Source organism: Python bivittatus, unplaced genomic scaffold (assembly GCF_059951505.1).
Source record: "Python bivittatus isolate LINGU-HERP-01145 unplaced genomic scaffold, Pbiv_v1 ctg000330_np1212, whole genome shotgun sequence".
NCBI classification, from domain to species: domain Eukaryota; kingdom Metazoa; phylum Chordata; class Lepidosauria; order Squamata; family Pythonidae; genus Python; species Python bivittatus.
Window position 1 is genome coordinate 29,433,959 of NW_028277058.1, and position 24,479 is coordinate 29,458,437.

The 24,479-nt window shown below is 38.9% G+C and overlaps 1 protein-coding gene across 1 annotated transcript in view; it reads right to left on the minus strand.

Annotated features, from left to right (window-relative positions):
• The window catches only part of EEA1 (early endosome antigen 1), a 71,631-nt gene that overhangs the window by 11,308 nt on the left and 35,844 nt on the right, over nucleotides 1-24,479 (minus strand). The window contains exons 15-24 of the mRNA XM_088141883.1: nucleotides 15,366-15,566; nucleotides 13,599-13,712; nucleotides 11,993-12,148; nucleotides 8,753-8,892; nucleotides 8,050-8,380; nucleotides 7,516-7,617; nucleotides 6,994-7,188; nucleotides 6,190-6,372; nucleotides 2,414-2,599; nucleotides 1,133-1,264 (exon numbers count right to left, since the gene is read on the minus strand). Coding sequence (XP_087998009.1) covers nucleotides 1,133-1,264; nucleotides 2,414-2,599; nucleotides 6,190-6,372; nucleotides 6,994-7,188; nucleotides 7,516-7,617; nucleotides 8,050-8,380; nucleotides 8,753-8,892; nucleotides 11,993-12,148; nucleotides 13,599-13,712; nucleotides 15,366-15,566 — 1,740 coding nt within the window. The remainder of the gene's footprint in view (nucleotides 1-1,132; nucleotides 1,265-2,413; nucleotides 2,600-6,189; nucleotides 6,373-6,993; nucleotides 7,189-7,515; nucleotides 7,618-8,049; nucleotides 8,381-8,752; nucleotides 8,893-11,992; nucleotides 12,149-13,598; nucleotides 13,713-15,365; nucleotides 15,567-24,479) is intronic.

Consider the following 24,479-nt stretch of genomic DNA (forward strand, 5'->3'; position numbering starts at 1 on the left):
GCCAAGATTCTGTCTGAGTATCTGGAGACTGTAGACTTATATATGGAAAAGAAGAGGCTTTGACTCAACCCTACCAGGACCAAGTGGCTATGGGTTTTGGGTCGCCTGGTTCCAGGAATTGGAGAGTGTCCATCCATGGCTCTGGATGGGGTTGCGCTACCCGTCAAACTTGATATGCAATTTGGAGATCTGCATGGATTTACAGTTTCTCCTCAAAGAGCAAGTGGCAACATTTGCAGAATTTCATCTTTGCACCAATTGTAGCTATTCCTAAATTGTGAGGCCCTGCTCAGAGTTATTAATATCTTAGTCATTTCCCAGTTGCGAATACAATATACAGGACTGCCTTTGAAGATCAATTAAAAACCAACTGGAAGCTACAACTGGTTCAGATGGTACAGAGTAGTCACCACTACATTGTGAGCTACACTGGCTTCTTATAGTAGTCTTCAGGTACAAGGAGCTGGTTATCACCTATAAAGTCCTACATGGCACAGGACTGAGTTATTGGCAGAAACACCTTTTGCAAGGGTGGGCATGCTGTTCGTCCCCTCTCTAAAAACAATGTTATTTTATAAGACCCAGGGGTGTGCTTTTTCTGTGATGGTGCCTACTTTCTGGAATGATCTCCCCTCTCTTTCCCATAGCATACAATTGGCCCCAACCCTGCAGACCTTTAGAGAGGGAGTGACAACCTGGCTCTTTCCTTAGGTTTTTGGATTAGGATGGTTAGAGCTCCTGTTTGGAAAAGTGCAATGAACATCATTCCCAAATGCCAATTAATTGTTCATATTTACTTTTAGTTGGTATTATTTTGTTTTTGTTATCTTTGTTTACTGGTTTATTGTACGCTGTCCAGAGTCACATTGTTTGAGTTAGACAGCCATATAAATGCGTTAAATAAATAAACAATTGAACAAACAACTAAGGAACTTGTAAGCTTGGGAAGAAAATATACAATGGAGTTGAAAAAGTAGGTATCAAAGCTAGCTGATAAAAAGGCAGATCTCAAAGCTAGGATTCCACCTCAGTGCATTTCACCTACCTTACAGCACAATTCTGGAGTAATGTTAATGCACATTTTCCAAAGCCTTAAACAATATCAACTTGGAATGTTTATGACTCTACATACCTTCTCAAACTCTTGTTTGCAGAGTCTAATTTCATCTCTTAGTTTGACATTTTCTTTTTCTTGTTTGCAATTTATGTTATACAGCTCTGAAGTTTTCGATTTTTCATTAACCAAATCTTTTTCTTTTAAATCCTTTAGACAAAAAAAGTCAACAATTCTATTTAAAATACCCCTTCCTAAATAAATATGCATATTTACTCAGAAAGAAGCTACTACTTCAATTAACAGTATTCATTAAAATAAAGCCAATGGAAAACTGAGCCTATATTTTCCACCAATCCCAATGCTATCTCTTAATTTATTCCTTTAATGCAGACTATACTTCCTCTTCCAGGAGGTCAATATGATCATTTCATGTACCATGGATAAACCTAGCTATTTATGTTGTATAATTTACTGAATTGAATTTTCTAGATACTATGTTACTATTTGTTGCTTTGAGACTAGAGAGCTGAATCTCTTGACTCAAAGAAAGATAATTATGCAATTGATACAATTGGGGCTGGGGGGCTATAGAAGGACTTGCTGAATTGATGCTTCAGTTTTCTTAACAGCCAAGACAATCATCTTTCAAGATACAATTAATACCTAAGCACTCTATATTAGATGAATAGTAATACAGTTAGTGTTGTAATATGACCACTCTTTCCAACTTCAACAAAGAAAAGATAAATTTTCTTCTTACAGATATACATATACTGTATTGTTCACATCATATTTGTATGGGTAGTCCTCGTTTAACAATACTAGGGACCAGAAAATTGGTCATTAAGCGGGGCAGTCTTTTAAGCGAGTCATATGACTGGATCTGATTTTATGACCATTTTTACAATGGTTGTAAAGCAAATAATGTGGTCGTTGAGCAAATCACAAGGTTGTTAAGCAAATCCAGCTTCCCCACTGGATGTTTTTTTGCCAGAATTTGCTTAATGATACGTGATTCACTTAACAACCATGTGATTCGCTTAACAACCATGGTGATTAGCTTTATGACCATTATAAAAAAAGTCACTAATCACGATCATGTAACCTCAGGGGGTGTTGCAACAGTTTGCAACAGTCATAAATGCGAGGACAGGTCATAAAGCACTTTTTCCAAGGCCATCGTAACTTTGAACTGTTGTTAAATGAACAGTTGTTAAATGAATGGTCATTAAGCAAGGACTATCTTATGTATAAGGGAGCAAAAATGTAAAGTAGCATGCCTTTTTTTAAAAAAAAATCAACAAAAGAAGCAATTGCAACCAGAAACCTAATTCAAACGATTAAAAAACACATTACTTTGTCTTTCTGTATTTCCTGTAACAACTTCTCTTGCTCTTTCAGCTGCTGTTCTTTTTTGGACACATCCTGTTCCAGTGTAGATCTTATAGTCTTAAGTTCTTTGATCAACTGGTTATGATTACTAATTTGATTTCTATTTGAAATCAATTCTTCTTGAGCCAAAGCCAGCTTCTCTTCTGCAACCTAAATTGAAAGCAAAGAATAATGCTCCAGAGCTAGTTCATGAGTCACAATTGACAATACTCTTTTAGGTGAAAGATGAATGAATCATCTATATGACTTACAGCAAAGCTGTTAGCAGAACATCACAAGAATATGTCAGTTCAGCTGACAAAATTTATCCATGAACACACAAAACAGGTAATGAAAGAAAAAAAAACTGCAATGATGTTATTCTTTCTCATTTAATCATTTGAGACTTTTGAAAGCCCTCCCTATAGACACAGGTCCCTAGAGCATCTGCCAACAATAATAAAAGACAATGAAGTTCTTGAAAATGAAGCAATTCTGACAGGTCAGTAAATAGGATATACAGTGGTACCTCGGGTTACGAACGCCTCTGTTAACAAACTTTTCGGGTTACGACCAGCTCCGGCCGCAAAAATTTACCTCGGTTTGCAAATTCCGCCTCGGGTTACGAACCAGATCCGCAGCCATTTTCCCTGCTGCCACGCGGTCGCAGCTTCCTGTGGGCGAGATCGCGGTAGCAAGGAGACGTTCGGTGAGGCTTGTGGTGTGTTTTGTGGCGTTTTGGAAGGTTTTTGGTGTGCTTGTCAGCATGGCTCCAAAGAAAATGCAGAGCAGGCTTGGCAAGAATAATTTGCTTCGGGTTGCGACCAATTCGGGTTGCGACCAGAGTCACGGAACAGATTAAGTTCGTAACCCGAGGTACCACTGTAAATGGAGGGGGGGGGCTTTTATTTTTTTCTTGTTTATTAGTTGTTTTTGGTATTTCATTCATCATACCTTTTCTATTTTTATTTTTTATAATGTTGTCATAAAATATAACAAAATGGAACAATTAAAGAATTTCTTAACCTTGCCTACTGGCTGGATCTTTCTATTTCATGACACCAAATCGATTCCCTGTGATATTGTATCAAAGAATATCAATTCTCTCATTCTGATCAATGAAACTGAGCTGTGGGTTGCACAATAAATTATTTATTCTTGTATTTATCTATCATGCACAGCAAACAGCAAGTATATTTTCCCAACATACTTTTCTCCTACATAGTAAAAGAGCGATGGGTAAATTGGTGCAGGATGAGAAAGATCACAATAAGTGAGATAAGGAAAAAAATGCCAAGAGATGTGAGGACCAGAATACATTATACTCTTTGTCCCAACAATTCAACTCCTATCAGGTCCTTATTTTATATAACATTTTAATAAAGGTTTTAAATTACATTTAACTACTATTCCAAACACTTTATACATACTATTCAGAAGAAAGGAGCTATAAATGAATGATACCCTATTGCTACTTGCTGGACTTCTTAATTAGTTCCTTTAAAGATGAAATGTATATTGCCTTATACTCCAAATTCAAAGCTATCTTCAATAATCTTCTTAACTATATGGCTATTATAGTTTTACTAGGAAAGAAATGCAAAAACACACATCAAAATTATTATTTGCACCTAATCTTCCAGCAGATGGTGCCATTAACTTAACCAATATTGTTGATCTTATCACTTGTTATCCTTACATCATTACTTCAAGTCAACAGATACTTGATCATAATATTTCTTGACTGTGGGTGGGTACACATATGTGTGTGTGTTTACCAAAAAGCACTTCACTATGTCCATGTCTTGGATCAATTAAAGCCTCATCACTAGCATTCTTTTTCAAAAATATCTTCAAACAACTTCATATAGTCAATCATTGCCACCCTCCAAGATATATTTCATTTTAACTGTTTATTTTAAAGTTATATTCCCCCATGTACTGTTTTTTCTAGATAAGCATGACCATAACTGCATTTTTATATAAATTTCACAGTTCAAAGAATTATCCCAGTCAGAAAGGGGTATAGGAATCTCAGAGGGCAAAACAATCTAATGGGAACTGGCTGGAAAGACTAGAATAAAATGGAATGTCTGAACACTCAATGCAGTAACTACAGGCAGTCCTCAAGTTACGACGAGAATTGGGACCAGAATTTCCATTGCTAAGCAATGCATTCGTAAAGTTCAATGTCACATGACCACATCGCTTAGAGAGGGCAATCCCAGCAGTCCCGATTGCCATTTTAACCCAGAAACCGCACAGGTGTTAAAAGAGGACCTCACATGACCAGAATCCTAGGCAAGCAGGTGGGCAGGCAAGAGCTGTGGGCAGGTGGGTGAATGCCTCAGGTGGGTGCTACTGAGCGTGAGCTGACTGGTGGGGGCCATGGGCCATGGTCAGGTCCCACAGAGCGTGGTCAGGCCAGTAGGGGCTGATACAGAGCATGGGCGGGCAGTGGGGTATTAAGGAGTACGAGATCTCATACTCTGTAGCAGGGTTCCTTGGGAGGAAAAGCAGTGGGAGCGACTTATAGGAGCAACTTGCAACCTTCTCTGCCAGCTTCCCCATTGACTTTGCTTGTGGAAAGCTGGCAGAGAAGGTCACAAATGGTGATCATGTGACCGTGGCTTACTGTGATGTGATCACAAGCCAAACACCCAAGTTCTTGGATTGCAATCATGTGACTACTAGCACAATGCGATGGCTGGAACTCCAAGGACCGGTTGTTAAGTCCCCCTTGTTCAGTGCCGTCATAACTTTGAACAGTCACTGAACGAGTGGTCATAACCTGAGGACTACCTGTATTTGGATTTGATAAATCCAATAAAGACTCCTTTATCACAGACCTTTAAGCAATCATTGAAAATTGTTGAAAAACTAATTTTAATAGTTGAGAAACTAACCACTTCCAAAAATGTTGCCAAAAAACCTGTAAGGACTAGTTCAGTCAGTTGCCAGGAGTCAGTACTGACTAAAAGGCACAAAGTAATGCTGTTAACTAGGGTGTTTTTATATAATAGTTTTATAAGCCAGCTTACAAAAAAAATGTTGAGAAAAGATGTGAGAATGGAAAGTAAGTGTATTAAATAAAACCTTTCCTGTTTCTAAATTTCAGAGGTTAATATAGTTTTGTTCTCTTTTGATTTATGTCTGTCTGTCTTTGACTCTGTCTTGTCCAGCAACTGCCTGGACAAATCTGGGCAATTTTTTTAAACAAGATTTAGGAAATGGTTTGACATTGCCTTCTTAGGGTTGAGAGAGTGACTGGCCCAAGGTTACCCAGCTGGCTTCATCCCTAGGGTGGAACTAGATTTCATGGTCTCTCAGTTTCTAGCCTGTTGCCCTAAACTACTACACCAAATGGGCTCTCCAATGTAAATTTACGTATAGCCAAAGAGCACCAACTATGCATAAAAGTGAGGTATCAACAAGCTTTAGTAACTTTAAGCCTTATAAAGCATTTTACAAGATTTAATGGGATGGGGACGGGCAGAATCCAAAATATCTTAATTAGGACTGAACGTTTTGATTAGAGAAAAAAAAAATAGAAAACTTGGGAGGAGGAGAAATAAAATAGACTACATGGAGTAATAGCTATGGCTGACTTGAAAAAAATGAACTAAAGAATTCTTCATTGAAATATGTCACTGTTAGTTTCAGCTGTTTACTGTAAGTCCTAACCAAAAGAAAGAATCTTTTAACTTACATACTGCATACACTGAGAGAAACACATACAATCTCAAAACACTGTCACATACCTTAAGGTCTTGCCGTGTAGCCAAGATTTCAGATTCTTTACCATAAATATCCAGTTGAAGTTTTTCTGTGTTTTCTTGAATTTTTTTATGGGATTTCTGCAGCTCTGTTATTTTTATTCTCTGGGTAGCAAGGTCTTGTTCTGACAATGTTATTTGCTGCTGCAATTTATTTTCCAGTTCTGCCTAATACATACATGCACAAGATATATTTCTCTTATACACAGGAAAATAATCGAGAAAAGGGATAATAAGTCAACATATAAATACCATTGCATCTAATGGTTTGGGAAGCCCTGACCAAATTGTATATTCCAATTAATCTCTAGGTGAACAAAAGCAGACACAAACCCTACATGGTACGAAGCTAAACATGATATTTGTCTGCAAATTAGAATGGATACTTACTATTTATATAGAGTTATTGTAGAGGAAAGTCAAAATCTATTCTGTTATCATTCCAGTGTAGGATAATAGTAAAAAGCTGGCTTGGAGAATGCTTAAGTTTCCATAATTTCACTCGTATTTGCCCCTGAGCAGCAAAGTATTTTTCAAGTTTAACAACAACACAGTAAAAATTTTAACAGGTCTCCCTTAGGCCATCTTGCCCTGAAGAATTATTCCACACTCCAGAAATGATACATGGAGGGAAAGATGCCTCCACAGATTACACTGTTACAGTGATGCCACAGTTATCAGCAAAAAATTATTTATTATTATAAAGCAACAGAATGTCTTGCATCAGTCATAACATTAACATAGCATAGCATATAACATAACATTCTTAAGGGATATATATGAACTTACCTTTTCTAACAAGGCTGTTTTTAATTCAGCTTGCTGTATCTCATTTTGTTTTTTTTTCTGGTCAAAAGATTCCTTCAGTTCTTTTACCTTCAGTTGGAGCTGCTGTTCATTTTTTTCTTTGTCTTTGAGAATACCCTGAAGCTGCAGGACTTGGTCACGCGCTGAATCAAGCTCTGTTACTAGCTGCTTGGATATCTAAATATTGAAATGTAGTATTACTTCAACACCACTGCTTTTCTATTATGCTTTGATAGAAAATCTCATCTCATGTTACTACTTCATCTTTTTTTAATACTAAACACTTTTTAAAAATCCAATATGTAATAAAACACCACACATTTCATATATGCATACTAAATAATTTAATCTCACAGCACTAATTCATTTGAGCAAAATCTGTTTTCTGTGTAGAGTCAAGAGAAAATTAATTCTTCCTTCCCACAGAGTTCTGAGTCTAGCAACACAATCTGAGAAAACAACCATTCCACAGGATTCATGCTTGTGGTCAACAATTAACATTACCCCTTCTTGTTTTTCCAGCAGGTTTTTCAGTTCATTCTGTTCTTTAGCTATAGATTCAGATTGTAACTGAAGCTGATGCCTAGCTTCTTGACAAGATTTTTCCTGTATAAAAGGAATATTTAATGAGAACTTTTGTTAAATTACTAAAATACATTACAAATACATCCTTTTAAATTAATTTCAAGGACACACAATACAGTTCAAAGCAAATGGGTCTAATAAATACCAAATCTAATCACTATGTTTTTAAAGCAAAACTAAAGAATAAGAGTTGAGCAAAATTGGTTATGCAAAGAACATAATGTTTTACCAAGCTATTAAGCAATAACAACATTTTTCTTTTCAAAATAGGCCATGCATTTAGGGGCCAAGATACACATTTAATTAGTGAAATGGTCAATTAAGTATTTTTCAGTATTTTCCATAGTCAAAGCCATGACCACTAACATATTGCTCTGAATTTTCATGGGTAGCATGCAAACTGGTTCATAGTGGTTACACAGAAAATACTTTTGTTTAAAATTCAAGACTCACAATTTCTGCCACTGCTGCCTTTCCTCTCTGTTTCTCTTTTTCTAATGCATCCTTTGCTTCTTCCAAAGATTCACTGCTGTTTGACAGTTTGCCTTTGATGATTTCAAGTTCCTTTAATAGAGTATCCTTTTCCAACTTCATTTTCTTCAAATCATCTGTTAACATTTGTAGCTTTCCATCTAATTCCTTGTGATACTTGAATTTATCTTGATTTAATTTCTCAATTTCTAACTTCAGTTTTGCACTTTCTTCTTCTTGCTTTAATCTCTGTTGGCTTACTTCTTCTAGTGTATCATTTTTTTTCTGTAAGTCTAATTTGGCTCTAGATATCCTATACAGACACAAAATATAAAAATGAATATATTTCAGTACAAAATTACATGATTGAGCATTAACTTTTATATAACACATTTCAAGTATTCAATATACAGTACTTCCTGTACTTTTCTCTGTAAAAACGAATGCCTTATCTTAGCAGCATTAGTCTTTTCCTGATCATATACTAACAAAGCAAAAAAAAAAGTTCTAATTCAATGCAGATTTAAATAAAATGTATAATTCAAAATAACAGCTGATAATTTGAACTCTAACCAGGAGATAGGGTGCAAAAGAAAAAAGACGCTATAAAAACAGTGTCTCTAAGAACTTTTAAAATGTGGATACAGCTAATAGAAAAGTAGCATATTCAAGTAATTTAACATACATTTCTCTTTCTGCATCTAATTGTTTGCTCAGATCTGCAGCTTTGAGGCTCAAGTCTGTGCAGTGTTTTTTTTGCTGCTGTAGTTCTTGAAGAGCCTTTTCTTTATGTCCCGAAACTTCAAAAAGATCAGCTTCAAGTTTCTGTAATGATAGTTTTTAGAAAGACAATAATTATAACAAAATAAATTCCTATAATGGAAAGGAGATTACCTTAACCCTCCATGGCTTTATTTATCTTCTCTCAACAAATATGAGCATGGACTGTTAAAACATTTAGTTCTGCATGGGTCAACTGCCCTCTGTACACCTGGAGTCTAAAAAAAATAGGAATTTACAATATTCCAATCTTTCCTACCCTATCCTCCTCCAGGTTTTTAGAGAGGAATCCTTATATCCAGTATATCCATCAATCTCTTCTGGGTAACCTTCAGTTTGGGTCTAGCACACTTTCTACAGAACCTTCCATTTAAAATAGTGTGTGTCAAAGGAGGAATATCCAGTTGGCAATGAATGAAGAACATGACCAAATGGTCAGATTGCAGCCACACAGTACTCCAAAGGAAACCACATTTATATAACAATCAGTAAGAAGTAAAAAAAAAAAAAATCAGTCATTTCACCAACTAATTTCTGCAGCTAACTGTAATTACAGAAACATAGCTTTGACTGCTGATCCAGCCTACTTATTTGTTTAATATAGTACAACATATTTTGCTAGGCATTAACCCTCTGCAAGTTTGATCTCTGAATTTTAAACATAATCCAAATGGAGAACGTCCAGGAGAATTTCCTTACTGGTCAGGTCAAGGCTGAGCACAATTAATTATATGGTTATCTTCAGTAACCTGCTGGAGAACTTCAAAACTGAATGTGCTAACATCACATTCCATCACATTAACCATCTTTCTGAGACTGATTTCATTTGCAGTAGATACTTCCAGAGGCTAATTTTCAGCCTAAATTTAATCTTTAGATTTAATTTGGCAACTTGCTTTCAATTTATAACCTAGTTCTATTGCTATTCTTTTTGCAAGTTTGTACATGAATTCATTAGTCTTTTTTATTGTTTTTGTCATTATTAATTGGGCAATCATGTTTGCACCACACAAAATCATTTAAATGTTTGTATAGATTTCAAATGAAATAATCTTTGTCTTACAATTTCTTTCTTGCATTCCAAACCTTTTTGTCAAAGTTGTTGCTGTTATTCTTTTGCAATTTCAAATCTCATTATTTTTTATTGTTGTTCCAATTTATTAAGTTCAATGTCTGTAAAGATCCTGCTCCTGAGTATGAAGCATCTCTGATCCATAAGTCACTGTCCGGGGATATTTGATTCTGGAAATTTTGCAAATTTCATACACTTATCTCTGGAAACCATGAGCCAATGGATTTGACTCATAATAACATTTTCTGTCTTGATTTTCACTGATTGTTTATTTATTTATTTATTTTTTGGTAATTTCCTTCCAGTAGTTTTGTAGTTTCTTGCACTGACTGCCTATAAGAGGGAAGCAAGACCTATATCCCATTTGTCATCTATGCCTAGGAGCCATAACTTTAGAAGAATCTCATGTTGACTGACTGATCCAGTATGGTTGTTGATCAATGGCTGATTCAGTATGGAAATTTGTTTTCTAGTTTTCAGTAGCAGTAACAGTAATAGTAGTAGTGATTGTTGTTATTATTGTTATTGTTGTTGTTGGTCGCACAATCAGCCAGATGTTTAGACTGGATTTGGCATTTTATCCACCTATCGAGTCCTTCCCAAGGACCTGGGATAGACAGATGTTGTTTGATGATGTTAGAGGTATTGTCACAGATATAAGCTGTTCCAAGTAAAGCTGCCTTTTGCAATTGACAGATGGTGATTTTGTCAATGCCAATGGTGTTCAAGTGGTACTCCAGATGTTTTGGGATTACACATAAGGCTGCTATTATTGTTGTTGTTGTTGTTGTTGTTGCAAATTACATGTATTTTCCCTATCATCAGCACCAGGAATTTTTAAAACTTTGAACTATTAAAGAACTATTTAAACTGCTTTGGTAAAGGGATCAGAAGCAAGTATTCCCCTTTTTGTTCCTGCTGTTTTGATTTTGATTATTCAGGCAGAGAAAATCAAATATAGTCTTTTGTTGGTCAGCGGACTGTTAGAATATGCCCTCCACCAATCTTGTTGACAGACTTGCCCTGATGAACAAACCAACCTGAGTATAGAAGGAAGCAAAGAAAACAGAAAATAGAGAAGAACAGGCAGAAATACGCCATTTACCCCAGGCTCCATGAACTGCCAGAACATAATATGCCTTAGCTCTTAACTTTTGTCCTTTCTGAACTGACTGCCTGTAGAGCTCAGATAGTACACAAGTACCATACCTTGTTAAGTTTGTTACAGGCCTGAAGAAAATAAATGAAGAATAAATTCAGCACTGCAACATTCATTAGAAGGAAACAATACTCTAGGCAGAATTAGCATAAGTAAGAAAAGAAAAGAATAACTTGGGGAAACTATTTTCTCTAGTAGCTTGTAATTTGATGAGCCTGATCCTCCCAATTGGGCAATAAATCAGTATAATTATTGTCTCTTTTCTAAACTCTTTATCCTCCCAATACTTGTCATCTTTCTTCTCCCATACAGTCTCAGGTTTGCCATTTCCTGCTAACTTCTATTTCTAAAGGCAGTCTTGTCATTCTGTTGTTTCTGCAATGTGGCTGAAATAGAGAGGTGAAAATCTTTCAAAGTTGTGCAAAGTTCACATCTAGTCAATCTGTGAGGAATTAAGTGATCAGAATTGTTTCTATGGAGAGAGTTAGGCAGAGAAACATAGAACATCTTTATAATTCCAAAACTTTGTGTTAGTTAGCAAAATGAATAAAATGTGTATAAACAGAAACCAGCAAAGGGTAGCAAGAATTCTGTGTAACTTCCATGAGCCCAAGACTGCTGCTGTGATCAGAAAATGTAATTGGTGCTTTTATGTTACAGCAGGGATAAGAAAAACACAAATCTTAACCTTCTCTTTGACACTTTCCACAGTTAAATGCAACTTGACCTTTTTTGACTGATCAGATACATTATGACTTTCCTTTTTGCTTCTACGTGAAATCAGTTTCTGTTTAAGCCTTTCATTTCATATTTAATAATGATTATGCTTCACATCAGCTGTTCTGCCTTCTTCATCACCACTCCATATGGCCACAATTGGTAATATGAATTAAAAGAAGAAACTAAATACAAACCTTATGCTGACCTTCTAGTTCTTCAGTTTTTTGTTCTAAATGAAGTTGCTTTTCTTTGTACTCTTTAAGACTGGATTCTAGCTGTATACAATATTCTTCTTTGTCGTGCAGCTTAGAAGCAACTTGATCCAACTGCATACTGACCTTTGTTAGTTCCTATTAGCAATAATTGAAAAAAATCATTTTCAGAGAACCTAGTACAGTGATATTTGTTTAAAAATGAAACACTTTTTATATCTGAAAACATCCAGTATATAAAGTAAAATATTATTATTATTATTACTACTACTACTACTACTACTACTACTAGAAAGAAAATGTAGAGTTGGCATACTGGAAGTTCATGCTGCAAAACTGTGCATTTCCCATATTCTCACTTAATATTACAAACAAAATTTATGATTAATAATTCAATATAGACTATAATAGCCTATGTGATCATATGCATATCTATGCTTTAAACTATTTTAAATTGTTTTATATTTTTAATTGTTGAATTATATTGTTTTATAATTGTTTACTTGACTGATTTATTGCATACCACCCAGTCACATACATGAAATGGGTGGCTATATAAATTTAAGAAGTAATAATCTCCATCAATGCAGATAACAACATCCCTGATAAAGGCAAGATCATTTTTTATGAATGCCATTGCACTGGGGAAAAAAAATGTGATAGATATAATTTAGACAAGTGCTGTGTCACTATATACACTAAAAGTCTGCACTAACCTGTCTTCTAAACATATAGTCATAGAATTCTCAGACGGTAAGAACATACATAGCTGAGAATTCTGGGGTTGAAATTCACATATCTGGAGAGGACACATATTGGATAAGGCTAAATGGAATTATGTATTACAGAATAATTACCGAAAGATCACACAAAGATGTTCAGATCCCCCTTTTAATGTAAGAGATCCTTGTACATATTCTAGTTACCTGTACAATTCAGATCAAAACCAATTATACAATAAAAAGAAAGGCAATAAATAATAAATGTCTGTTTCTTGCCAACATGAACACAGGAAAATTAATTCTCAGTATTAAAAAATCTGGTGGTGTTGTTTTTCTTAGTGTTTGTCCCACATGTTTGCAGGGTCCACTTGTTTTTGCACTGAACTAGTCTAGTTCTTTACAGTGAAGCTATCAATGAGGGGGTTTATTTACCAGCCACCTTGTCACAGATCCTGATGCTGATTTGGGCTGAGAGGGAGTGACTTGCTCAAGTCACCCAGCTGGCTTCTGTACCTAGGAGAGGACTAGAATGTCAGTCTCTCAGTCCAGCATCTTAATACCTATGCCACACTGATTCTCAAAAGGAACCATTTGGTTACCTTAAAAAAAAAAGATTTACACATCATCTTTCAACAATCAAATGAGAGTCCCCAAGAGCATGACACTTTCCCCCCCATCATTTTATATTTATTTAAAAATTATATATTTTAAATGTACAGTTTGGGCTATTTGAGCTAAATACAAAAATACCATCACAGAGTTACGTATTCTAGATGATAATACATAAAATTCACCTTGTTTTAAATAAATCAGATTATCTTTCTTAATCATGATGCCATACTATAGGGCCTTATTGTTTCTCTCACCTGCTGCTTATCTTGCAACGCATTCTGGGCAGTATCCAAATGATTCTGAAGGTCCGCTCTCTGAGCAGCTTTTGCTGCTTCTGCTGACAGAAGCAATTCAGTCTTTGCTTTTACCTGACAGAGAATTAAAATATGTTCTATAATGTTGATTATAAATGCTACACAGTTGTTATTTTGTAAAACCTCAGGTTTTCTTAGGGTGAACTATTTAGTAAGTGCACCACAGCATTATCAATGCTTTTATTTATATAAATGATATGACTGAACCAAAATCAACCAGAAAAATTAAACCATCTATCAAGTTACTAAAAAATTGCAATTCATTTCTATTCCAAAATGTGTAACTAATTATGAATATTTTTAACAAATGATCGCTCTAAATTGACTTTACTGTTTAGTCATGTTACATTAAATTGCTTTAAAATTTCATCCAGATTCTTGATTCTAAATGCACCTCAGAGTTAAAATGACATCTACAAAGATGTATTTATAAGGCACCAAAGTCTAAGTGAATAACTAAAATGACAGTAGAAACTTTTAAGGAAACAAGAGATTATATAATCCAATACTTTACCCAAGCTATGGAAATTTTTTGAACAGGACATCTCTATATCCTGCTTGCCCTGGCATGAAGAAGACCTATTAACTATTTATTGAGGATAAGGACAATGTAGTCTTCAACCTATCCTGGCCCACTGTCTGTCTTCCTTTGATCCTTGTGTCTGAAAGTGGTGTTTGTCCACTTCTGCTTGCATAGATCATTCTGACAGTTTAATGGGGTGACCTGGCCACCTGAAACTACTGCACATCCCTTCCTTTCCCAGGTCCTTGGCCACTGATTTTAAGGGCTATTTGCCTTTTGGCAGCAGGAGAGTCAAAAAGTCTCCTGGGTGCACAACCATCTCTACCACTTCTCTTGCTAACCCCTGTCAATAAAAGCAAGGAGAGAAGGAGGGAAAGCAGGTCTTTGGGGTGCCAATTCTCCCAGAGCCAAAAACACCCACTTCACAGAAAGGAAAATGGGAAAAAGTGGGTCTTGTACTGTTAGTTCTGCAATCTTTGTGGATCAAAGAACCAGTACGAGAGGAACCACTGTTCCCTGCTTCTCTCCCCCATGGATGGCAGAAGCAGTATGGGCAATGAAGGAGCAGAAGTATATGTTTTTGGTACCGGTTATCCCAGTAATAAAATAGCCTGATCCCCCACACTTAAGGTCCACTTTCCTGCAGGGGTGTTGCCTGCACAGGTACTCCTCCTACAACACCCCATGGAACAGCTGTCCAGAGCCTAAGCCAGGGTGGCTTTTCATGTATTTGTCTGGTGGCCTTCCACAAGACCACTGGAATACCATCTGATTTCTTTCTAACCTAGTATCTCTGTGTCTTTTAAAGACTATAAAACAAAGTAACATCTTTAATATACTATCTTCTCAATATCCTCGTTGAGAGGAAAAACTGAACATTCAGAATGAAGACCAAGACTTACTATAGGTTATTCCCCATCACAATGAACTATTAGGTCTAAATCTATGGAAGCAAAGGTTTCAATCATCTTCTCACAACTGCACCAAAGAGGCAAGGGGAAAACATGCAAGCCCAAGGTTCACTCAGAGCAGTTTCATCACAATAAATCAGTGATATAACATCTGAATGTAGCCAGTGTATATAACGCTTACAGATTAAAAACTTTACTTAACTTAATAGATAGGTGCTACTAATACTCCTACCCCTTATACTTTACATAAATAAAAATATAAAGTTAGATCACCTGCAAATCAAGTTGCATTACTTTTTCTTTACTTTCACTTAGCTGATTACTTAGCTCACTGATAGTTGCTTCCAAGGAGAGAACACTGTCTTGAGAGGCTCTTAAGTGGGCCTTCTGCTCCTGCACCTGCTCATGCAAATTTTCCAGGGCCTGTTTATGGCTTTCTGACTGATTCTTCAGTTTTTCTGTCAGCTGAGTTACCTACATGCAAAATAAAGGAAAACAATTATAAAACACAGAAATTAAAACTGGCTGTGGACCAGTCCTGATCTTTCATGGCTCAGGATCTGGGTATCCTTGGCAACGCCAACTTCCAGTGCTTTCTGCATGTCTGTTAAGATCTGGTACAGAAGATTCCCTCTGGGTCCATACCAAAGGAATATTATCTGCAGGGATCATAGAGTCAGGCTTTCTGTCACTGCCCCCACCCCAACAGAATCCTAAGAGATCAGTGTGGCTCCTCCACCACTGAGTTTTTGAAAAGCAATCTAGACCTAGCTGTTCCAAAACGCCTTTGGAGCCTGAGGTATTTTTTGATCATTTCCTGCAGGAGGAGTGTTTGAGATTAGATTTTCACCATACCGGGAGTATTTTGACATATATTTTATATATTTCTTATGTACTTCGTTTGTTATCAGACTACTGTATTGGGTAAGTATACTGCTCAGCTAGACTGGAGTGGAATATAGGTCCAGTAAATAATAAATAAATAAAATAATAGAGTGTAAGTGCTATGTACAGGTAGTCCTCGCTTAATGCTCCTAATTGGGACCAGAATTTCCACTATTAAGCAAAGCAGTCATTAGGTGAAACATCACAACTGCATCACTTAGCTATGGCAGTTCCAGTAGTCCCAGTTGCGGTTGTTAGGGCATGACCATGCTGTTATTAGGCAAGGACCTCATGCTTCTCCTGCCCTAGTGTGTTCACCTCCGCTTCAATTCCCCCACCCGTCTCTCTCTCCCCCATCTCTGCCCTTTTGGTCGCCCTGCATTCTGCTGGCTATCCCTGCTGCCCACAGCTGACCTTCGCCATCTTCTTCCTCTTCCTTGGCCGCCAGGCTCCTGGCGGGCCTGCCCCACTTCAGCAGTCTCAGCCTGCCGCACATTCCCACATGCATGCCCAGTCTGTCTGCCGGGACTCCACACATCAGACGCAGCTTGCTGCCTCCTTCCTCCTGTAAAACCTCGGAAAGGGCCAGCAGCTTCCAACACAACAAAGCAGCAGACCAGTTGTCCAGGAGCCCTTCCCAGCAGTGTGGCACAAAGCCACAGCCGCCACCACCCAGCAATGCAGTACAAAGCCCCAACCGAGCCCAGCCCAGCAATGCAATGTGAAGTCTCAGCTGCAGCCACCCTTGCTGCCCTGGGCTCTGCCACCTTTCCTGTCTTTTTGCTCCTCTGGTGATGAGGTGCACCCAACCTGGCCCTTCACAAGGCAGCTGCTGGCCACATGAGGGTTACTTCCTGAGGTCTCATGAGGAAAAAGTCCTCACACAGCCAGCAGCCGCCTCATGAAGGGCCAGGCCAGGTGTGCTTCATCAGCAGAGGGAGCAAAAAGATAGCAAAAGTCAGCTAGGAGCAGCAAAGCACAGGGCCAGCAAGCACAGGGCAGCAGAGCCAGTAGAGATGGCAGAGTGCACCCAAAAGAGCAGAGATGAGGGAGAGACAGAAGGGTGGGGGGAGTTGAAGTACCCCTGCAGTTATAAGTGCGGATGGGCTGCCAAGCACCTGAATTTTGATCATGTGACCGCAAGGGCATCGCAATGGCCGTAACTTCAGGGACCGGCATAACTACCATTTGTTCAGAGCTGCCACAACTCTGAACAGTTGCTGAACAAATGGTCATTAAGCAAGGACTACCTGCAGTATACAACAAATCAACATACAATTATGCATTAAAAAATGTTACAGCAGAGATGCTGTTCTTTAGGAATACTACATAACCTGTCCACTAAAAGAACAGATAGAAGAAAATTAAAATGGACCAATGTAAAAGCTCTTCAGGTATTTTTGGATTAATATTAAACAACTAATGGGCAAATACAATGCTTTTTTTCTGGTCCTGCTGAGAGAAAATAAAGTGGAGACTGGCTGAAATCATTCTGGAGATCCATAACTCTGGCATGTTGCTTAAAGAATGATTTTGCCTATTCAAAATTCATTGACATCAGTGCATTAGGTCAAAGTCCACAATACCATGGGATGCAACTAAGTGATTTCAACCAAGATGATTGGAATTTATCTTGATGAATCAGACCAGCCAGACTCCTTAGATTGAAAATTAATTTAAGCCAATAGCTAATATAATCTATCTGCATTCAAGTTTTAATTGATTTAATTCCAGCTTCAGCCCAAAGAACTAAGTTTAGGCTGCACTGCAGAACAAGAAATATGTCCCCTAGAAATCCAAACTGAATAGCATCTAACTGCTCTATGTTTGAAAGGCATATATTTGAAAGCCATAAGATATCTGTACTATTACTTTGGCTTTACTTTGTTTAATGTAAAACAAAGGTTTTGTCTGTTTTTCTATTATGGAAAATACTGATGGGACAATTCTAGGGAAAAGAGTGGGACAGGCTGAACGCCCTCCTAGAAAATCATATTAAAATGTTTATTTTCTCAAGTCTCCTGGAGTGCATTCCCAAAGCAATATCGGGATAGTGTAAGTTCCCAGAACTGGCAGACTACATTAGCATTACTTTTCTGGAAAACATATCTATCAAAAGCCATTAACACAAAAATATATTTAACTTTTATTAGTTAATAAACATGAGCATTAGCACCTATGTGATGAATTTACAAATTTCTTCTATTGGGGAATGTCCCTGGAAAACCACATAGATTGTTACCTCTCTTAAGAAAAATGCTGTGAAGCCTCTCTCAAACCTGGATAGGCCTCAATAATATATTATTTTACCCAGTGTGAAACTGAAGCCTTAGTCACACTTTCTCCTTTAGATTTTTCTAAAAGAAACAAATATTTGGATTTCCTAAATTCAAAGGACCTACATAACATCTAGCTTATATCCATTCTTTTCCTACTCCTACTGGTGAGATTTAGTAACAGCAAACACAAACAGATCCCCTATACTATGTAGAAAACAGAATTAACCTTCAGAATGAAGGCAGATCAGAGTGCAGCATGGAAAATGGAATGGAAAATGTCTAACTTGAGATCCAAAGAAAGCACTCACAGTTTTAATACCCTTTTGGTTAATGTATGAGCAGCTAAGAAAACAATAAGCTCTTCAAGTAATGGGTCAATGAAAGACACCAAACCTCAAATCACGATTCTAGGTCAAACAAAAATTATTCACGAGAGTTTTTTTTTTTTTGTCTGCGCTCAGTCATTGCTGACCCTGCAGTGACTACTTGGACGAGTCCTTGCAGTTTTCAAGGCAATTGTTTTTCGGAAGTGGTTTTGCCAGAGCCTCCTTCCTAGAGCAGAGCCCAGCTGGCAAGCACAGGAGGCGGGGTTTCCGTTGCTTTGCGCCCTTTTTGGGCGCGCACGGTTTTTCGCGCTTACTGGCAACTGCTCCCAACTCCTTTTTGCAAGGCACCGCCAGCATTTTTCCTCCCAGCGGAGTGAGAGTCCCCATTTATCTACTCACGTGAGTTTTCGACCTGTTGGGTTGACAGGAACTGGGGAGGAAACAGGAGCTCACCCTGTTTAACGCTAAGGCTGGACTCGAACCGCTGAAGTGTCGACCATTTCTGGCCGGCAACTTTCAGCGTCATTAAGCCGCTGCGCCACCGCGTCCCCCGCACCATGAGAGTTAGTCAAACCCATTTTTTTTCATAACCTTTTAAGGCAGAAGCAAAAAGAGAAGGATTACGCCCCCTCCACCCCCCCAGTAGGACAACACACTACTGAGAGCTGCAGCCTGGCACTTAATATTGGTACTAACATCTTGTTTAAACCATGCTGGAAACTCCCAAATAACACTGATTTCTTCTTGAGATTTGGCTGAAGATGCATGATGAGACCTTGCAAAAGAATTCTGCAATAATGTGGCTCCACTAAATCCAGCAGGGAGAGAAGCCAGCTTTGCCAAGGGAAATATTGAGCTATCAAAATCACCTGCACCCCATAGTTCTGATCTGTTTTATGACAGGTTGGAGAATAAGAAAAGTAGCCATTGTGCCACTATAGCCTCTATTCCATTTGTCTCTCAATGTGGAATTCTTGAGAAGCCTGAATCTGGACATTGTTCCAGATTGTTAAAAAGCCTACAACCTAATGGCCAAACTGAAGTATTATCAAATGGAAAACCAATGAATTGAGACACCATTCTGATTCCTTGATAGAAGCTCTGATAACCATTTGGCTGCAACATTAGACTCCTGCTAGATATTACATCTTTACTGAGAGTAACTGCGTTTGCTTTCAGAAATAACTTGCTTGCCTTTATGTTGAGAGACCTAAAGAACTTCTATTTGTTCAGGTACTTTCTGGCAGAAATTTCATTAGAATGTGCATCCTCTTAAACATGGTCTGGAAATTTTTTACCGCCAAAAAGTTGCCTGGAGTTCCAAAAGATTAATATTATTTTAGCTTTTGAATTTGTAGTGTTGTCTGAGGTCAGTTGCTTTGCTACAGACATTTCATTGCCAGGCTAGGTAATATTATTAGTGTATTAGTTGCTGGACGCGACTAATGCGACGGGCGAAAGATCATCGGTGGAAGAAAGCCCAGATGAGCTGACTCCCTTGCGACCGCTGCTGGCCACAACAGAATAGGGTTGCACTGTAGTTGTATTAGAATAGGTGTAATTGTAATTGTTATGGTTAAGGTGTACTTTGTGAGCCGCCCAGAGTTCCCCATTGGGAGAGATGGGCGGAGATAAAACCGAAATGTAAATGTAAATGTATTGGAGTGTGCAATTTGCTGGTTATTTATATATAGTAGCTTGCCATGCCAGTCTTGGCTAGAATGTGGATTCTTCCTTGATGATTTCTTGATTACGGTATTGTTTCTTCCTTGATAGTTTATCTGGTGCTGTTTCCTGCTTATTTCAGTTTGGTGCTAGGGAGGGTATATTCTGGGCTGTTTAATTCTTTGACTTTGGGCTGCATCTTTTAAATTGTATATAGATAAGGCTCATATGTCTATTGATGGCCAATTCCAAGAATTCCCCAGCATTTTTGGCTTTGTTCTAAAATATCGAGAGTTTCCCAGCTTAAATTGTGGATGAATTTGTCTAATTACTGAGAGATTAAGGAATTTTCATCAAGTCTTCTGACCACCAGTTGATGTTCATGGATGCATTCTGCCAGTCTTCTGTCTGTCCTACATATGACTATTACAGTCCTTATATTGTATGTTGTAGTCATTCCTGCTTGTTTTCTTTGGCTACTGGATCTTTGGGTTCACATAAGATGTTTTGGAGGAATTTTGTTGGTTTATGTGCTATGGTTATGCCAAAAGGTTGTAGTAGTCCATTGGTTTCTCAGGAATGTCTTTGATCTATGGCAGAGTTACCGTTTCATATGCTGCAATGCATTTTGTAGCTAGATACTTTTCAATAAAGTTGCATGAGTATCCATTGTATTGGAAGATGTATAGGCAGTCTGTTTCCTCCTCCAAAAAGTTCTGGGTTACTATAATCTGCTTTCACTCTCTGAATAATATTCTTATGCAGCTCCTCTTGTGGGCAGTTAGGTTGTTGCTTTGCTACTGAAATAGTGTGTTATTTAATAAACGGCTATGTAGTGGAGAACCTTCTGTAGGGATGCACAGGGGAATTTTTTCGGCATCTGTCGGATAAAATCAGTTGGATTCGTTCTCAGTTGGACGCTGGCTTTACTGCAGGCCCAGTGGAAGTGCCTAGGGAGGAGTCTCACCGTTATCTGGGAACGGTTTGAACTTGTTGGACCTGAGGAAGTGGACAGGGTCCTTGGGGCTATGAGCTCAGCCACCTGCTCTTTAGATCCATACCCCTCCTGGCTTGTGAAAGCAGCCCAGGGGCTGTTGTGCAAGTGGATTCTAGTGATGGTTAATACATCTTTGAGTGAGGGGGTTGTTCCCTCACCTCTTAAGGAGGGCTTGGTTCGCCCCCTCAAGAGGCCATTGCTAGACCCCACTATACTGGACAATTTTCGGCCAGTATCTAACCTCCCCCTTTTTGGGGAAGGTGGTTGAGAAGGTGGTTGCACAACAGCTTCAGAGGACCTTGGATGAAGCGGATTATCTGGATCCTTTTCAGTCGGGATTCAGGCCTGGGTATGGGATGGAAACAGCACTGGTCATGCTTTTGGATGATCTCTGGCAAGGGCAGGATGGGGGTTGTGCATTCATCGTTGCCCTACTTGACCTCTCAGCAGCTTTCAATACCATCGACCATGGTATCCTTCTGGATCAGCTCAGAGGATTGGGGGTGGGCAGCACTATGTTGTGCTGGTTCACCTCCTTCCTCCAGGGCCAATTTTAGTCGGTGGTGGTTGGGGAGGAGAGATCCTGCCCTCGGCCCGTTATGTGGGGTACCACAGGGTTCGATGCTCTCCCCCCTCCTATTTAACATCTACATGAGGCTGCTGGGTGAGCTCATCCGTCGCCATGGGGTGAGGTATCATCAGTATGCTGATGATACCCAGTTATACATCTCTCTGCCCTGGCAAATTAAGCGCTGCTGTGAATGTCTTATCCCAGTGCCTGGAGGCTGTGAGGGTCTGGATGGGGAACAACAGGCTTCAACTGAACCCTGGCAAGACTGAGTGGCTGTGGGATCTGGGGCCTTCTGGTGCTAGAGTTATACCATCTTTGGTACTGAATAAGGTTGCACTGCCCCAGACAGACCCTGTGCGCAATCTGGGGGTCCTCCTGGACTCATGACTCCTGCTCGAAGAGCAGATGGCAGTTGTGGCTAGGAGGGCCTTTGCACAGCTTCATGTTGTGTGCCAGTTGCGCCCATTCCTAGATCAGAGGGACCTAATCACTGTCACTCATGCCCTGGTCACCTCCCATTTGGATTTCTGTAATGTGGTTTACATGGGGCTGCCCTTGAAGAGTATTCAGAAGCTTCAACTGGTGCAAAATGCAGTGGCGCAGGCAGTTGTGTGTGCTCCTAGGGTTACACCTAAACACATTACACCTCTGCTTTGCAAGCTGCGCTGGTTGCGAGTTTGCTTCCGGGTCCAATTTAAGGTGCTGGTTTTGACCTTTAAAGCCCTTCATGGCATGGGGCCAAGTTACCTGAGGGACCGCCTCTCCCCAATTACATCTGCCAGTCCCATCAGATCTGGCAGAGAAGGCATGCTACGGATCCCGTCATCTAGAGAATTACATTTGGCAGTTCCCGGGAAGCGGGCCTTCTCTGCTGTGGTGCTCACCTTGTGGAATCTTCTTCTCCCGGAAGTTAGATTAGCTCCATCCCTCTTAACATTCCGTAAGTCCCTCAAGACCTAGTTATGTGATCAGGCCTGGGGTTCCCAGGGGATCAGGGAAATTTTACGATGGCTCCCTTATTAAATTTATCCCCTCCTGTTTTGTGTGTTTTTACAGTTTTTATGTGTAATTGTTTTTATGTATTTATATTTTAATTGTTGTACGCCACCCAGAGTCACCTTGTGTGAGATGGACGGCTATATAAATATGATAAATAAATAAATAAATGTAGTGTACCATTGTTTCCTCTGTTGATGAGAATATCTAGTAAGAGTAGTTTGTTACTTTCTTCTCTTGTAAATTTTATTCATTAAAATAAATTGTTGATTGTGTCATGTGTTGTCTCTAGCTGTTCCTGTTTTATTATGATGAGGTATCATCTACATAAGGGTCCATATTGTGGGTTGTTTGTGTGGGAGGGCTATTGCTTCTAGGTATTGCATCATAGTCTCAATTTTGAATCCTGAGATGAATCCGCTGATTTATCTATATATTTGTCCACTGAACTGGAAGTAAATGGTAAGGCAAGAGTCAATAAGTTCCACAAGACTGAGTACTTCAATTCTTGTATATTCTGTTAGGTTTGGTGTATTGGGTAGAAGTGTTGCAATAGATTATTCTGCTAGTTCTGGATCTATGGTGAAGAGCCTTGTAACATCAAATGAAACCATAATTTCATCATATCAATTGTTAGGCTTTGATATTATGGAGGCACTATAGTGATAAATTTATTGAGTGCTCACTCCCATCTATTGGTTTCCAGATTTTTTTGGTGAGTTCTTTAGTCAGATTGAATGTTGGCATCCCTGGCAGTGAGACAAGTGAATTTGTGTATTTTAGGGCATCCATAGAAGCATGGGAGAAGCAGGTGTTTGTTTTCATTTGTTACTGTTCTTTTTCATGATTTGTACTTTTTTGGTTAGGCCATTGAGGGTTTTCTTGATTTGGTTGTTCAATTTCTGTATTGGGTTGGTGTTTATGGGGTTGTAGGTTTCTTTGTCCTTTTCTATCTATCTATCTGACTTATATGGCCACCCATCTTGTAAAATTCAATTCTGGGTAGCTCAGAATAATTAAACCAAAGGGGGGGGGGGAAGGTTCCCTACCCACAATCTCCAGTCCATCAAACCATACAATTCTCATGCTCCAAACTCACCCTGTCCCAGTGCCTGGGGGGAAAGCTAACCCTTTATGGCTTCCTAGAAGGCTAAAAGGAAGGAAGCCTTGGCCTGAGAGGGGGTGGGAGGTGAGGGAGGGACGTGGGGGGAACCAAGATTGCAGAAAGAAATAGCAACGTCATGACAGGCAAGGTAGATATGGCATGAATCTGGTGGTAGGCCACTCTCAGAGACATTGGTGACACCACCTGAGAGTGGCCCAAATGTCTAGCTTTAAGTATTCACCTTCTATACTAGGTTATCAGGTGTTCTGTGGGCATTGGCTCTGGCTGCTGCTTCTGAATGCCATGTTGATTTGTAATAAATCTGCCCTCATTCACACTGTGAATGTGTGGATGAGAGCAATGGCCTGGTATGTCTTACCAAGACCTAGTTGGGCCCAGAGAGGGTTGTCCCCTTCTCATAAATGTACCCACCCAGGTTTCAGGTTTGGACCAGCTGAGAACCCAGAGAAGAAAGATGGTGTGGCTACTGTCATCTGCAAGACTACTCCACAGAAAACAAGATGTGAAACTCTCTGGTTGATGTTGGACCTTAGGGAACAGTT